General features: G+C 46.9%; 6 protein-coding genes across 6 annotated transcripts; 1 reads left to right on the plus strand and 5 right to left on the minus strand.

Annotated features, from left to right (window-relative positions):
• Positions 1–23: 23 nt before the first annotated feature.
• LY89DRAFT_471747 (ribosomal protein L5) lies at positions 24–1,442 on the minus strand. The gene is made up of 3 exons (XM_018207767.1): positions 1,107–1,442; positions 370–1,057; positions 24–319 (listed from the first exon to the last, which is right to left on the minus strand). Exons 1-3 carry the CDS (start codon positions 1,358–1,360, stop codon positions 194–196), a joined length of 1,068 nt encoding a protein of 355 aa, XP_018074483.1. The 5' UTR covers positions 1,361–1,442; the 3' UTR covers positions 24–193.
• Positions 1,443–1,532: 90 nt separating this feature from the next.
• Positions 1,533–4,954, plus strand: LY89DRAFT_779978 (cysteine proteinase). Its single transcript, XM_018222345.1, has 5 exons — positions 1,533–1,920; positions 1,975–2,196; positions 2,247–2,621; positions 2,669–3,278; positions 3,360–4,954. Exons 1-5 carry the CDS (start codon positions 1,825–1,827, stop codon positions 4,637–4,639), a joined length of 2,583 nt encoding a protein of 860 aa, XP_018074484.1. The 5' UTR covers positions 1,533–1,824; the 3' UTR covers positions 4,640–4,954.
• A 224-nt stretch (positions 4,955–5,178) lies between these two features.
• Positions 5,179–7,311, minus strand: LY89DRAFT_772947 (uncharacterized protein). The gene is made up of 4 exons (XM_018221919.1): positions 7,108–7,311; positions 6,395–7,034; positions 6,257–6,345; positions 5,179–6,166 (listed from the first exon to the last, which is right to left on the minus strand). Coding segments are annotated over exons 1-4 (1,689 nt in total). The 5' UTR covers positions 7,110–7,311; the 3' UTR covers positions 5,179–5,208.
• Positions 7,312–8,168: 857 nt separating this feature from the next.
• Positions 8,169–9,238, minus strand: LY89DRAFT_682916 (uncharacterized protein). Its single transcript, XM_018214600.1, has one exon. The coding sequence runs from the start codon at positions 9,195–9,197 to the stop codon at positions 8,178–8,180; it is 1,020 nt and encodes a 339-aa protein (XP_018074486.1). The 5' UTR covers positions 9,198–9,238; the 3' UTR covers positions 8,169–8,177.
• LY89DRAFT_472028 (uncharacterized protein) lies at positions 9,041–10,708 on the minus strand. The gene is made up of 3 exons (XM_018207771.1): positions 10,063–10,708; positions 9,455–10,010; positions 9,041–9,405 (listed from the first exon to the last, which is right to left on the minus strand). The coding sequence occupies exons 1-3, from the start codon at positions 10,566–10,568 to the stop codon at positions 9,268–9,270; spliced, it is 1,200 nt and encodes a 399-aa protein (XP_018074487.1). The 5' UTR covers positions 10,569–10,708; the 3' UTR covers positions 9,041–9,267.
• Positions 10,689–13,683, minus strand: LY89DRAFT_682917 (bifunctional 6-phosphofructo-2-kinase/fructose-2,6-bisphosphate 2-phosphatase). The gene is made up of 9 exons (XM_018214601.1): positions 13,477–13,683; positions 13,349–13,424; positions 12,873–13,067; positions 12,780–12,815; positions 12,467–12,734; positions 12,330–12,410; positions 11,678–12,280; positions 11,453–11,629; positions 10,689–11,405 (listed from the first exon to the last, which is right to left on the minus strand). Exons 2-9 carry the CDS (start codon positions 13,360–13,362, stop codon positions 11,157–11,159), a joined length of 1,623 nt encoding a protein of 540 aa, XP_018074488.1. The 5' UTR covers positions 13,363–13,424; positions 13,477–13,683; the 3' UTR covers positions 10,689–11,156.
• Positions 13,684–13,696: the final 13 nt, after the last annotated feature.

Genomic DNA, 13,696 nt, shown 5'->3' on the forward strand with positions numbered 1-13,696 from the left:
AGCAATCCAGAATTTGCATCATAGTACTTCTCAACCAGGTGATCTCTACACCAGTAAATCACCAAGATCCCATATCTTTGTTCACTTTGCTTGAAGAGGAATTGTTGCAAATGGTTTGATTGTACATGGTTGTGTACAAATAGTATACATATCTTGTACAATTCTAAAGATATAGTAGCAGGCCACCCCTAGTCTAGTCTATCAACTTTCCGTAGAAAGGAAGACCCATTGCACTAAGCAATAGTCTTGCATGTCTATCTGATGAGGCGGAGGTCTTGACTGTAACATGGAAACCTGGAATCATCTTTGGTGGGTACATCTAGACACGTATTAGCACAATTTCTGTCAAAATTGAAACAATGTACTCACATCGTAGTTGATTTCCACCTCTGGGAACAAAATAGCCCCTTCTCTGCTGAAACCAAAGCTGATATTGCCACTGCTATCACCAGTCGTTCCCTTGATACCAGGCCAATCTTTAATCCTGGGAAATACCAGATTTATACACTTGTCAACGAATTCGTAGGCCATATCTCCCCGCATGGTGCAAGTAAGAGAAATTGGCATGCTCTCTCGGATACCGAACTGAGCAACGCTGTGTTTCGCCTTGTGCACTATTGGTCTGACTCCAGTCACAGCCTGAAGCAGCATTCCTGCTATGTGTAGATGTGCTGAGTCGTCGATCGCCCCTTTGACCATACTGTGCACAGTAACCTCCTCAATCTTTGGGATGTTCCTCCAATGGATGTCTTTCTCAACCAATCGGAGAACTTCTCCTGGGCCTCTGGGTCCACGCTTCGGTCTGCCTTTATGATATGGAGAGCTGTCGTCCCAAGTGCGCAATCGCTCTGATTTGGGAACAGTCACTGTTCCTGGTGGTTTGTGGACATATGCCATTGTCATCAGGTCGGGAGCAATCATGGATTGGTAGGTTTGCTCTAATCTGGAATAGTTGAAAGGGCCTGGAACATATTCTCTTGAGGCAGGATCTGATTTCGGAGGAGGTTGGTGAGGATGAAACTGTCCGCGGAAGTATCTTGGTGATTTGTATTGGTATCTGCAAAGTATATAAGTCTATAGCTTCGTCTATCATCCGGGGATCATACCGACTGGCAGGAAGTTGTCTCCTCCGCTGCTGCACTCTCTTCACTGGATCATATGTCCCAATTTGCTCATTTGCAGCGACAGATATGGGAGAGTAAGATGATCGCGATTCGAGGTCTTGTAGGTCTTCAGATGCATTTTTTGCGGCTGCTTCAGTTGATACACATCGGCGGCAATTTCGTGCAAATGAGGTCGACGATAGTGTGTCTCTTACCGCCAGCCTCCGAAGAGCTGATGGAAGCTCTCTGAGAGCCATTGTGCTGCTTCGAAGTAACTCTGGCGCCCGAAATTCTCTCGGTCTCCTGATATTGAGGTTCAGCCGAATATTTTGAACGGTACAAGCTTCTCTATCCTCATTGGCGGACCCGACAGATCTAGTCTGGGCGTGTGACAAGGATGTGACGAAGGATTTGACAAGGGTTCGCAAAGCTCCCAGCGTCGTCAGGATAATCACCACAACTTCACATTGCTTTCATCTTACCACTTCTGCCTCGGACAGCCTCTCGGAATATCTGCGCATACCTTGTGTCGCAATAGCCAAGAATACGAGAGACAATGGTCGTCGTCACTCGCTCCAGGCAACGTTGATAGCAGTACGGTATTTGGTTGTCAACAACAACCCCACCAAGGCTCCCGCAATACACCGAACCTTACATACAGAGAATCAATTGCTGTCCGACTGCACTCGAATTCGACATAATCCACAAATCTTCGGCGATCATGAACGAAGGCGTTAAGCGATTCCTGAGTCGCCGGGAGAAGGATCCAAGCGGCCATCGAAGGGACAAATCTAGAGACAAGAATGCGGAAAGAAAGGTATTACCTTGTGACTTTCGCTCATCTTCCTCCTTGCTCATACACGGGAACAAGTTACTGTTCTCTCGTTCTGTCTCCTCTCTGTTCGCAGCCTATTCGAATCCTCACGGCAAAAGCCCACCAGTGCTAGAGACATCATTCTCCCACGTACAAGCCACCATTACTGACTCGAGAACTCTTTTCTTCACACAGAATCGACCACGATCTGGCGAAGGCATATCTTCACTCTTCAAAGCCGACCCTCAGAAGAAGTCAGAGCAGGAACAAAACAACAAGGTCAGAATGCTAGCCAGGATGTCATTGGAGTAGTGCTGACAATCTACTAGATATCTTCTATAAAGCAACGATTGCAGGGCATAGGATATTCGAATATTGAGGATGAACAGATCCATTATGCACTTGCCTCTAAATATGCCAATGGCGACGCCGACAGAGCCTTGGACATGGTGGTTCTTTTCCAAGAATCTGTGGAAGGAATTGTCAAGCCATACAATCCCAAAGTGCATATGTTGGGCGCAGAGAACAAGGATGCTGTTACCTGCTATCTTGATACACTTTTGTTCTCAATGTTCGGCCGATTGTCGAGTTTTGAACCACTCCTATACACGAACTTTGACGACGAGCCTCGTCGACGTCTCTCCACTCTCATCCGACTATGGGTCAATATGCTTAGAACAGGTAAACTAATTCAGACAGACATCGTGAGTAGCCCACCTTTTTCTCGTAGCTGAAGCTAAACAATGAATAGACGAAACATCTACAGGAGGCTCTAGCAGCTTGTGGCTGGGATGCAGCGACAAGACTCGAGCAGCAAGATACTTCTGAAGCATTCCAAGCGATCACCGACATCCTCAACTTACCACTTCTTACTCTGAAAGTAGATCTCGTACACGGCGGGAAGGATGATAGTGATGACCACAAACTCATTCAAGAGCGCCTTCTCAACGTAGCTGTACCTGATGAAGATCCTAATGGTGCTGCTATCAAGTTGGAGGATTGCCTAGAGAGTTACTTCAATGGTCGAGTCGATGTCAATCGCTTCCTGGAACGGACACAGACAAATCAATCAATCTCGTCTGCAGCTTCACCATCAACGTCTAAGGAAGCGTCTGAGCATGTAGAAATCTCCGAGCTCTCATGGTCTACTCCTAATACACCCACAACTCCGCAAACTCCGAATACTCCACTTAGTCTTAGTGGCCGCCTTCGTGCCACAAGCATCATCAGACGAAGAATGGTTGAGACTGGCGAAGGCGAGGCAACTAGCGAGTCCAGTACGAGTCCGACCCATCTGACTCGGAAAGGGTCAATAAGAAAAGAGGTCCTGATGCCTGCTTGGCAATTTTATCATTTAATTCGTCCGTCTCCTATTTATTTGCATCATATACAGCCATGTCTTTGTTCGTGTCCCCCAACAGCAGTGCTAATTGATGATATAGCTTGGCATACGGAAAAAGGCGAGACTCCAAACGAGAACAAGATTGCCGATCATTTCCAATCGACCCGTCCAGTGTTAGGGGTGTGCTTGAAAAGATATACATTCACACCCGAAGGCCGTCCTACGAAAAAGAGAACATACATAGATATACCTCTAGATCTCCGCCTACCCCACTTCGTCAACGAGGACCAGGAAGAAGACAGAGATCATCCTTTAGAAGGACAATTCAAGCTTTCTCTCCAGTCAGTCATATGCCATCGTGGAGAAGCGATCAATTCGGGGCATTATGTAGCATTCATTCGTGGGACAACACAAGCAGCTGATGGCGACTCGCATTCAACACGGCAGCTCAGCAATACAGACATACCACCTAGCTATTCCGAGGAACGATGGATCATGTTCGACGATAATGGTATTCCTCGCGTACAGTACGCTGATATCGGCAAAGCGCTGAAAGGAGAAACGCCTTATCTCCTTTTCTACCAAGTTCAACCCATTTACGACATAACAGCACCACCACCAACCGACTTGAAGCCTCCTTCGTACACGGACTCCGGAATTGGCATGTCAATAACGGAATGCAGCCCGAACCCGAGTGCTGAAATGCAAAGTCAAAACCCTTCGGGCTACTTTGATGGTCCTGCTGATGAGTCAGCTCCCACTATTCGATTATCTTCTGAGTACGAACGTCACGCAAGCCCCAGAATGAGTATGACCTTGGCGGACGACCGACGAGGTAGTCTAGCCCACACTGAGGTTAGTGTGGCAAGCTTAGCGAGTACAGCCAGCAGTGTGCAAGCAACTTCGGCGCCAGTCACACCCAGCGAAGAGACGACCGCTCAGAGATTCGGACGTGCTGCTGCATCAATGACAAAGTTCGGCAGCAAGAGTCGCCCAAGCAGTCAATCCGGAGAAAATCGGATCAGTGCTACGTTTTCGCGGCTGAACTTGATGGGAACGAAAAGCAAAGAGCAGCTATCTAAAAACGAAATGGTCAAGGATACTACAAAACAGAATGTCGCCGTTCCCAATGGCGTCGCTGAACCCCGCAAGTCGATCACGATTGAAGATTCGGCTCTAAGACCAGCTCCAGAAGGATTACAGATGACAGCTGGAAATGGCGGAATTAGTCGATCGAAGAGCAAGAAGGAGAAGAAGCGAGATAAGAGCAAAGGCCCAAGCGAGAAGCTCGAGCATGAGCATCACAACCATAAGGACAAAGGCAAAGGGAAGGTAAAGGACGAAAACAAAGTCCCGGACAGGGAATGTACAATCATGTAGATTTGGAGTTCAGGGCATGTATAGATATGGGTCTTGGTTGTTTGATATGGATATGAGAACCAGAGCATCATCGCATTGGGGGTGCTGCATAGTAGATAGAAGGGGCATCAGCGGGCGTTGGCAGGATTGTGTTCAGGATGGAGACTTAAAGTCAGCCATCAGGTGGTGAACCTGGCATGGGCATTTGCGGCGTGAGAAGCATATGGGAGAGGATTATCATCCCATGGACAGTACGAAATACAGGATTTGCTGAGAATTTCCAATGCCCTGCTGTTTGGTTCACCTTTTCTCGTCACGCGTGACGTGCTTTCAAAGAGGCGAAGTTTCGCTGTTTGCTATGTGAAATCGATGACGAAAATTCAATTGGTTACTACAAACTCCCTATATTCTTGACTTCATTCCGAAAGGTGGTCAATATGTTTCGTGTGATCCAAAGGACACCAATCATTGGCTTGTTGGGATCCTATAGTTGTCTCTGCAAATCTTGAGATTCCTGTCAATCTGCGAACTCCTTGTTTGCCATTTCGGCGAGGCGCAATGGCCAAGCTTATCTGCCGAGGGGGGCAAGACTATCCTAGTTCCCTTCCCCAACAACGTATTGCCAGATTTTTGACCTTTGCCGGAATTGAAAACTCCTCTTTGATGTGTATTATCATTTCACCTGTCATTGCGTTCATCTCTATCATCATTGATCTGCAAAGAGCCCAGCTATAGGTCGGACAAGCTGTAATCAGATGTTTACAACATTCCTTGTCCTTCCTCCAAGAAGCCGAGTGGTAATCCAAGAGGGCTTTTCGTTCCGCTCGAATGTAATCTTGTAGTTCATGCCCAGCTTCGACTAAAATTTTAAACCAGACCATTAGTCTCTTGGGAAGGTCGTCATAAATTTCGTTCTGTATAGAACCAGAGTACATGGTTAACTCAGAGAAAGGTGTTCTCCCCCCGATATCTAAAGCGTGGATATTGGTCCCGAGAGACGACGCTTCCAGAATCGATGCTTCGCAAATTTGTTCAAGCTTGGCTCCCTCATGGCCCCAGGGAAGAAAGTCTTCTTCCGCCAGCTGTCGCTTCAATTGACGAGTGCTCATGAACTTGGCGACGGCGGTCCCAACGGGCGTTATAGGGTTGGTTTGCGTATCTACAACAGTGGTCGACGGTCGCCAATGTTTTACGAGGAGTCTTGCAGCTGCTGCTCTCTCTGGAATTCCGTTCCTAATATGAGCATCAACGACAGTGAGACCTTCTCCGTTTCGTGTTTCTAGATCAATCGAGAATTGGTCCTGTTGAAGCAGATATTGGAACGCTTCTGCTGGTCCACTGAAGTCGTGAAGTGGAGTTTGATCGGTCTTGAAGAAATCCAATTTACCAATTCTCTTCAAGGTACTAGATGTCGTGGTCATAGGGTCACATTTACCTTTTCCCACGAGCAGTCTGATGGTTTGTACAGCGTCCACAGGACGAGTCCAATTCTTTTCAGGCCGCAGAAGCCGGTACCATACCTCGTCTATCATCCCATTACCCCATCCACTATATATAGCTGCGAAGTGTAGCGCAGTCCTGGAGAGGAAGCCGAATTATTAGTGAATAGTCGGAGCAATTCTGAGAACAATGACCGACCTTCCGTTTCTGATATCGATCGCATCCGTCCTTATTCCATTATCAATGAGCCATTCGCATACTTCTGGTCTAATGTAAGCTCCAGCAACCTATTGAGCAGTCAGAGAGCGGAAATTTAACCTTCTTCCGTATTCATACATGTAGGAGAGTCAGTCCATCTACAGTTGTGTCGTGGACAGAGGCCTTCTTCATCTTCACAAGATCGATAACTTGCTTTAGATTACCGCTCATACAAGCCTCAAAGATTGCTGCAGTCTCTGGCACGATGCATATAGGAGCAAGATCGAATGTACGTAGACCTCCAATGTTCCGTGGTCTCTTTTTCTTAGAGTAACCTGCTCGAATCCAAGCTGCGTACTTTGAGGGCAAGAAATTTGTCTCACAATACAGCACTTCAGATTCGGTCGGATGAGATGAGTTTATCTTGTAGGTTCGCACCTTCTGCACTCGTCCAATTCCGCACCAGTATGTTTTCATCTGGACCATTGATGCCTGCCCTTCTGAAGCGACTCGAGGAGAATGGACGGGAAGGCTAGCTGCCCGATTTGAATTTTCGTCAACTCCAATTTCGGTAGTATTCAAGAACACATTCTGTCCGACCACTGAGGTCTGTACTTCAGTACCATCGAAACAAGCGGTGGCTGGACTATCAGAAATATCAATTATGTTCCCAATAGTGCTATCTTCGTCGACCGAATCGATGCCATCCATTTGGAACTTGCTGCGTATTACTTCTCGAAGCCTAGCGGATTCTCGTCTAGACATCTCTTGGGCTTTCCTATTCACGAAATAAGTACGATCCGTCTTCCAAGCAAACTCCTCTTCTTTTTAACGTGAGAAGATATACTAACATCAACTAAACCGCAATCTCAAGCATTATTTAATCTCTAGCTACCTTGACCTTATCTATCAATCCCTTCAATTTCTCCTCCTTTCCCACAATTTTCAGACCTTGCCAATGAAGCTTCACTTGTCCAACATTCGTCTTAAAGCCTCCATTCAATGTCTCGATCAAAGACATGAGTTCCTTCAACACCGATTCGGCATACTCCAAGCTGTCAGCAAACAGTTGTCCTAGATGACTTGGGATGCTCTTCAGTGTCTTGGCTAGTAAGTAACTCTAGCGATACAGATCTTCGAGATATTTCTGAGCTCCGTGGATGCGAGTCCATAGTTTGTAGAGCTGGTTGCAGCAGGTGAGAAATTGATCTGCCAGCTGAGTGGCTCCTGCTACAGCTCCGAAAGCAGTGAGAGGGTCTGTCATGTTGATGATGCAACGGCTGTCTATGACTTTGAAAATGTGCCTAGAATAGGAGTAAAAGAGAGGTTCATGGTAGCAGGTGAGACTTGAGTACCACTGAGGTACTCGAAATGCGAGGATGCTGCCTACGAGGCTGTCGATACCGCTTCCCGTGGCTCATCATGTTTGTCTGTAGTGTTACGCGACGGCATGTGGGCTATGTACTTCACCCGTTTGCCTTTCTCAACGAGAATCGTCGCAGACCAATGAGTTGTCATAGCTTTACCGAGCTAGAACTCAGACATTCTGAGGTTGTACAGAGTGAATTGAAAGGACTCTCTGTGCTTACAGTGTCATCCCAGTTCACTCTCGAGTCTCGTGAATGTCATGTCTACGCCTTCAAGATTTCATTGGGTGCCATTGATAGCAAAACATATCGAGGCACGGGGGCATGTAGAGCCTCAACAACATACTTGAACAAGGATGAAGCAGTAGACCTCCAGCACATAATAACTCTCGTGACCTAGCCATATGAAATTGATGTGGACTTGAGCGATGCCAAAAGCCATACAGTACAACTTGAGCACTTCAGTGATGAGAAAACGGCGAATAGCACCTGTACTTGCGATTTCAATACCAGGATATTTCTTTGGCGCCGTCAGAAATCTCTCTCTTGGTTCTTCATACACTATGATCCTCTCCGTAATCGTCTGCAACTGCCTTTACGGGCGAACTCAAACTATCAACGACTGGAGAACAGGTTTCCCTTGGTATTAATCCAAACTCTTGAACTCCATCCACTTTCGGTGTTATGAAGAAGCGTGTTTCTTCTGTAATAATCATATTCTTTTGTTGTACTTGAGAGTAGAACTTGTTGCAGATTCGAGGAAGGAACATCGATTGCTGGACACACATATCCCCACCGGAACCTTTGTCCTTCACAACTAATATTAGATTATCTGTGGTTGGTTCTCGATCCAATATCAGCGTCCTTGTGAATCTACCTGGCGGTCTTTCACAACACCCTTTCGAGCACCATAGAGGTCTGCCCTTGTAGATTTCGCATTCTTTCTCGACATAGTGCTGCAGGTCATGACCTACAGCCCGTATTGAATCTAGCCACGTCAATATGCTTTTGCTAGGATGGCAGCTTATGACGCGTTGTTGCATGTCTGTGCGGTGTCTACATGCTAGGGTTCCGAAAGGAGTATGTTGCTCATGGTCTAACGCGTGTACGTCCGCGCCAGCTCTCAGTGTATTCTTTAACAGCAGACGATATGATTCTCCGACACGAGCCCAGTCTTTGGACGTATACTGATTCTGGGAGATATTCCTCGCGATGTCATGGAGTACGCTCCCTCTGAGAAGATCTACCTTGCTAGCCAGGTAATATAAACCATCACCCTTGCTTAGGCATTGTATAGCAAGTGCGGCACTATTAGGACCGCCATGGCGTACATAGACTGAAGCAATGTCCCTCATTTCATGGCGCGAAGAATCTGTATCGACCATGAAATAATCTTGGTGAAGAAGATAGGTGAATATTTTGGCACTACCTGTGAAGCGGTGCAAGGGCGTCATCCATAGAAATTTGTTGTTCCCCCATGCTTGTGTGAGAGGGTCGCATTCTCCCTCGCTTACAAGAATTCTGATAGTCTGTTCTATTTTCTCGTCCGCACTTTCGCAACCGACTCGTTGCATGAAAGAAGGTTCTCCTTCGATGGAAGTATTTTTAAATCCACTGTACCAGGCTGCAATATGGAGCGGTGTTCTAAGTATCGTCAGGAGCCAATACGAGGTCAAGAAGGATAACACCTAACCGTCCCAACTCGATGTCAACCAGGTCCCCTTTGAGGCCATGAGCTATCAACCATCTGCATAATTCAGGCCGAAAATGAGCTGCAGCAATCTGTTTAAGTTGAGCAGTAACCCTCAGGTATTTTGAAGTCCGTCCTTACATGCAATAATGTGTAACCACGCTCACTCATGTCGAAAACAGTGGCTTTTCTTTGCTCAGTTAACGAGATGACAGCTTCTAGATCTCCAAGAACAACTGCTTGGATTATTGGGACGTCGTCGGGAACCACCCGAATTGGTGTGAGAGAGTGTGTCCACATCCCGAAGACTTTGGAGGACTTCTTGCCAAGACCGTGCAAGCCCATTTGAGCAGCGAATCTATTTGGTAGAAATCTTTTCTCGATTTCAATGTCCGGAAGACCTTCATCTTCTTGGTCAATATCATATCGAGAACAGACTTTCTGCACACGACCGAGCCCGCACCAGTACGTCTTGATCGTGATTTGAGGTCGCCTTCTGTGCCTTCGGGTCACTGCTCTCGGGGCTGGAGATCCTCCGGAGTTCGAAACAGCGTCTTCTTCGATTTGAGTGGTCGATTCAATAATGGTGCCATGGAGATCGCTGACGTTAAGGGCTTGTGCGCCTCCTGTCTGAATGCTAGAACAAAGTGTCACTCTTAACATAATAATCTCCTGCATCATGTTTGCCTGCATCGATCTGTAATAATTTAGTTAGAAGCTAGACAGTACAGATAGCTATGGCAACTTACGTCTGATAGAAACTATTAGCAATCATTAATTGACTTTTGGCTTTCTCCAAGCGCTCTGTCAATTCTCTCAGCACCCTCTTCTTCTCCACAACCTTGAATTTTGCCCACGTAACCCGCACTTTCTTCCTACTCTTCTCCATATCCGACCTAAGGATATTCAACTGGTACAGCAACTCGTCCATAATCCGCTTTACCTTCAGACAGCACTCTCTAACCATTTCATTCTCTTGCTCGGGCATGTTGTTGATCACCCTTGCAAGCCCAGTAATATCATCGAGCAAGTCGGACACATGCTTCGGCGCTCCTTGTAGATTATTCCAGAACGAACGGATTTTGGCGCCGGCATCGAGGATTTGACCCGTTAGTTGAGTTACAGCTGCGGCAGCGCTTGCGAATGCAATGAATTCGGCCATTCTCTGATATGTTGCTGATTGATGTTGAGGAAAAGAGCCTCGATATTCAAAAGAACGAAGGACAAATGCCCAAAGAGAGGTGCTTCTAAGCATGGCGGAAGTGAGGCGATGAATTGCTTTGGAGCCTGTCCATGCTGCTTCCCGCTATGCATTTCTTCACCGAACTCGAGTTGTACAACAGGAGATGCCTGCCACGAACACCATGAGACACAGCTTTCAGAAGAGCGAACATTGACAGTCAAATGCCGATCGAGGCACAAAGGCAGTGCTGTCACTCGATAGCCAACGCATCAAGGCGACGGTTTCCGTGACACAAGAGCCTCTTTGTCACATCGTCGACACACCCTCATCTCGGTGAGGCCAATTTGGAGTGTATGTGTTGCTACGCCAGAGTCTACTCTACAAATCAACGAAAAAGCCTCGCGAAGGTGCCGTGTAATGTTCATCGGCTCCTGACCATGCTCCATATTCAAATGCAACCCAGCCCCATCTTTTCGACTCCGCGATTCTCGTCTGTATGCACCATCCCATCCAACCGTCCATACCTATGCACCGATTCGTCCAATCATGTGTCAGCAAGAACCAAATCAAAGAACGATTGACCACAAGGCAAGAGAATTCGAGGAAACGTTCGAAATATCAAATCAGAAAGCCCATTTGAAACCGTAGTCCACGTGGATATTAGTCCTTAGACAGTGGGTGCTCCTCCTTGACGATTCTGATTGGCTTGAGAAGCATTGGAGGGGTCATGGTCTGTTCCGAAGGAGTATTGATACCCATAGCAGGAGTTCCCATTCCGGACAACGGACTGACCATTCCGCTAGGTGGGACTGGAAGCCGAATATCTTCAGGAGATCCAGGGATCATGTCGGGGTTGAGGTCGCGGATTTCGATTAGCTTGGCTTCATTCTGGTAAGAGGCAGGAATGATCTAAATCTGCATTAGCACCACACGGATACGAATATGACCGTACTTACCTCGATGATCTTGTTACGGGGGAACTTTAGAGTTGGAATATTCATCGCGTCGCAAGCCATCAGATAGCCGTACAGAACGCGCAGGACTGACTCATGAGCGATAATGAGAAGATCGTTCTGCTCTCTCTCTAGCTCAAGGATTATTGGCTCCAGGCGAACTGCAAGATCATGGTAAGACTAAAAGAGAGGTAAGTATCTCATCAGGAACAATTTCGATCCACATACCTCGGCTCGGGGGTATCGATGATGGTAAGGATCCGATTGGTGCTTCTCAACCTCCTCTGGGTAAAGCTTTCGAATAGCATTCTCCGACAGCTTCTCACAGACACCGGGGTGCAGCTGACTCATTTGAGATCTCTGACGAACGGCATAACCTCTCTCGAGGAACGCATCTGCAGTCTCGACAGTTCGCTTTCTGGTGGAAGTCCAAACAGTGAGAGGCTTTAAAGGTGCAGTGGAGCCGCCTTGCGCAATGAGAGCAGCACGCTCAGCTTCTCGGTGTTCAATAAGTGTAGTTGCCATCTTTTCTGCATATATCTTTCCTTCCTCTCCAAGAGGTGCGTCTGCTTGATAGTAATCGGTCTTGTCTGAAGTTCCAGCTCGGGCAAAGAACGTTTGACGGGACTTGATATGGAGATTCATCAAGTAGAAGACAATGCGGTTGGCCAAGTATCCGAAGCTGCGATTGTTGTACTCAAGTTGGTCGCCTGCATTGATCATCTTAATCCAATTAAGATTCGGTTCCTTCATCGTCTCGAAGTGAGGAATCTTCATATCGATTCGCTTCAGATAAAGCTTGGCTGCGTCATCGGGATTCATATCCTTAAACTGAAGCCAGTCAATAGGAAAGACATAGATATGGGATGTTATAACTTACGTCAGGGGAAGAAATCTTGACGCTGCGTGCGTTCTCTTCAAGAATCTTTTGGTCATCAACCCACGATTCTAGGAAGAGGGTCTAGTACAAAAATTAGCAGCCAAATTATGATGCGTAAGCTCGAATTTGTGACGAACCTGTACATCGTGCTTTGCAAACTCCTTTGCTAGGGATTCTCGACCTGCAGATAGAGGATTGACAGCATCATAAATGGCGACTTGGCCATTCTCATGATTAAGCCAACCGTAGATATCCTCACGACATTTCTTCAGGATCTTCTGACGGATCATCACTGATTTAGCCGAGGCATTAATGAAAAAATAATCTTCCGGGACATCAACGCCAGGACCCATGGTTGCACGACGATAGTCTCCCAGGTGGAAAACACGTGTCTTGACACCAAGCCTATGTATCTTAGCAGATAGTCTAACTAGCGAGAGATCCACCTACCATTGCAGATATCTGGAGAGGGAGACGGAGATGTGACTGTGAATTCATGAATATTAGACCCCACTTCAGTGCCCGAGATAGATAGTTACTCACGTCTTGCCACGCGCTGGAAGGCCAACAAGTACAATGACGATTCGACCAGAGTGAAATAGTCTTCCAGACATGGTGCTGTACAGTTGCGCTGGAGCCATGGCCTGGGCCTGCTCATCCTTCACATCGTGGACGCCATCGATGAAAGTTGACGACCTACGTCGATACCTAGGAGAGTTCGCAGCGATCTCCGCCGTGCTATCAGAGATTTCCAAGTTAGCGAAACGTTCGCCCAAGATCCAAATTTCTTGCTCGGCCTCTTCGCAGGGCTCAGCTGGAGATTTGCCCTTTTCGGCCATAGTGATTGGGCTGTTGGCTGCGGGCATTGTAGGTTGCAAGTCCCGAAGAAACCTCGCTGGAAGATCTCAAATATTATGAAAGAAAGGGTTTGTTGAGTGTTGCCAGTCCAAAATAGAGAAGCGGAAGTTGAAAAGCTTGCGGTAGAACGAGATGGTTGAAATATGGAGATAGCGACTCACAGAAGAGTGTCCATCCTTACGAGGCTAAAACGTCTGGCGACCCGCAAAAGCCAAAGCGGCAAACAAGGGATAATGACTACAAATGTCAGGGCAAACAAACTCTTCTCGCTTTAGACAACTTGTCTTACAAACACCCGTCACTGGGACTACCTCTCAGAAGCAACACCAGAAGCTGCCGAGCTGCTTCAAGGCTCCGAACCGATAAGTTATATAACGTCCCTGTCTTGAGCCAATTGATGAAATGCAACTTAAATCCACAACAGGACACACTCTCCAACAACGAGAATCCAACAATTTTGACAATTTCCACTTCAACGTCTAGGATGATGTATTGGTGAAGAAGGACAA

This window comes from Mollisia scopiformis (assembly GCF_001500285.1).
Source record: "Mollisia scopiformis unplaced genomic scaffold LY89scaffold_7, whole genome shotgun sequence".
In the NCBI taxonomy this organism is placed as follows: domain Eukaryota; kingdom Fungi; phylum Ascomycota; class Leotiomycetes; order Helotiales; family Mollisiaceae; genus Mollisia; species Mollisia scopiformis.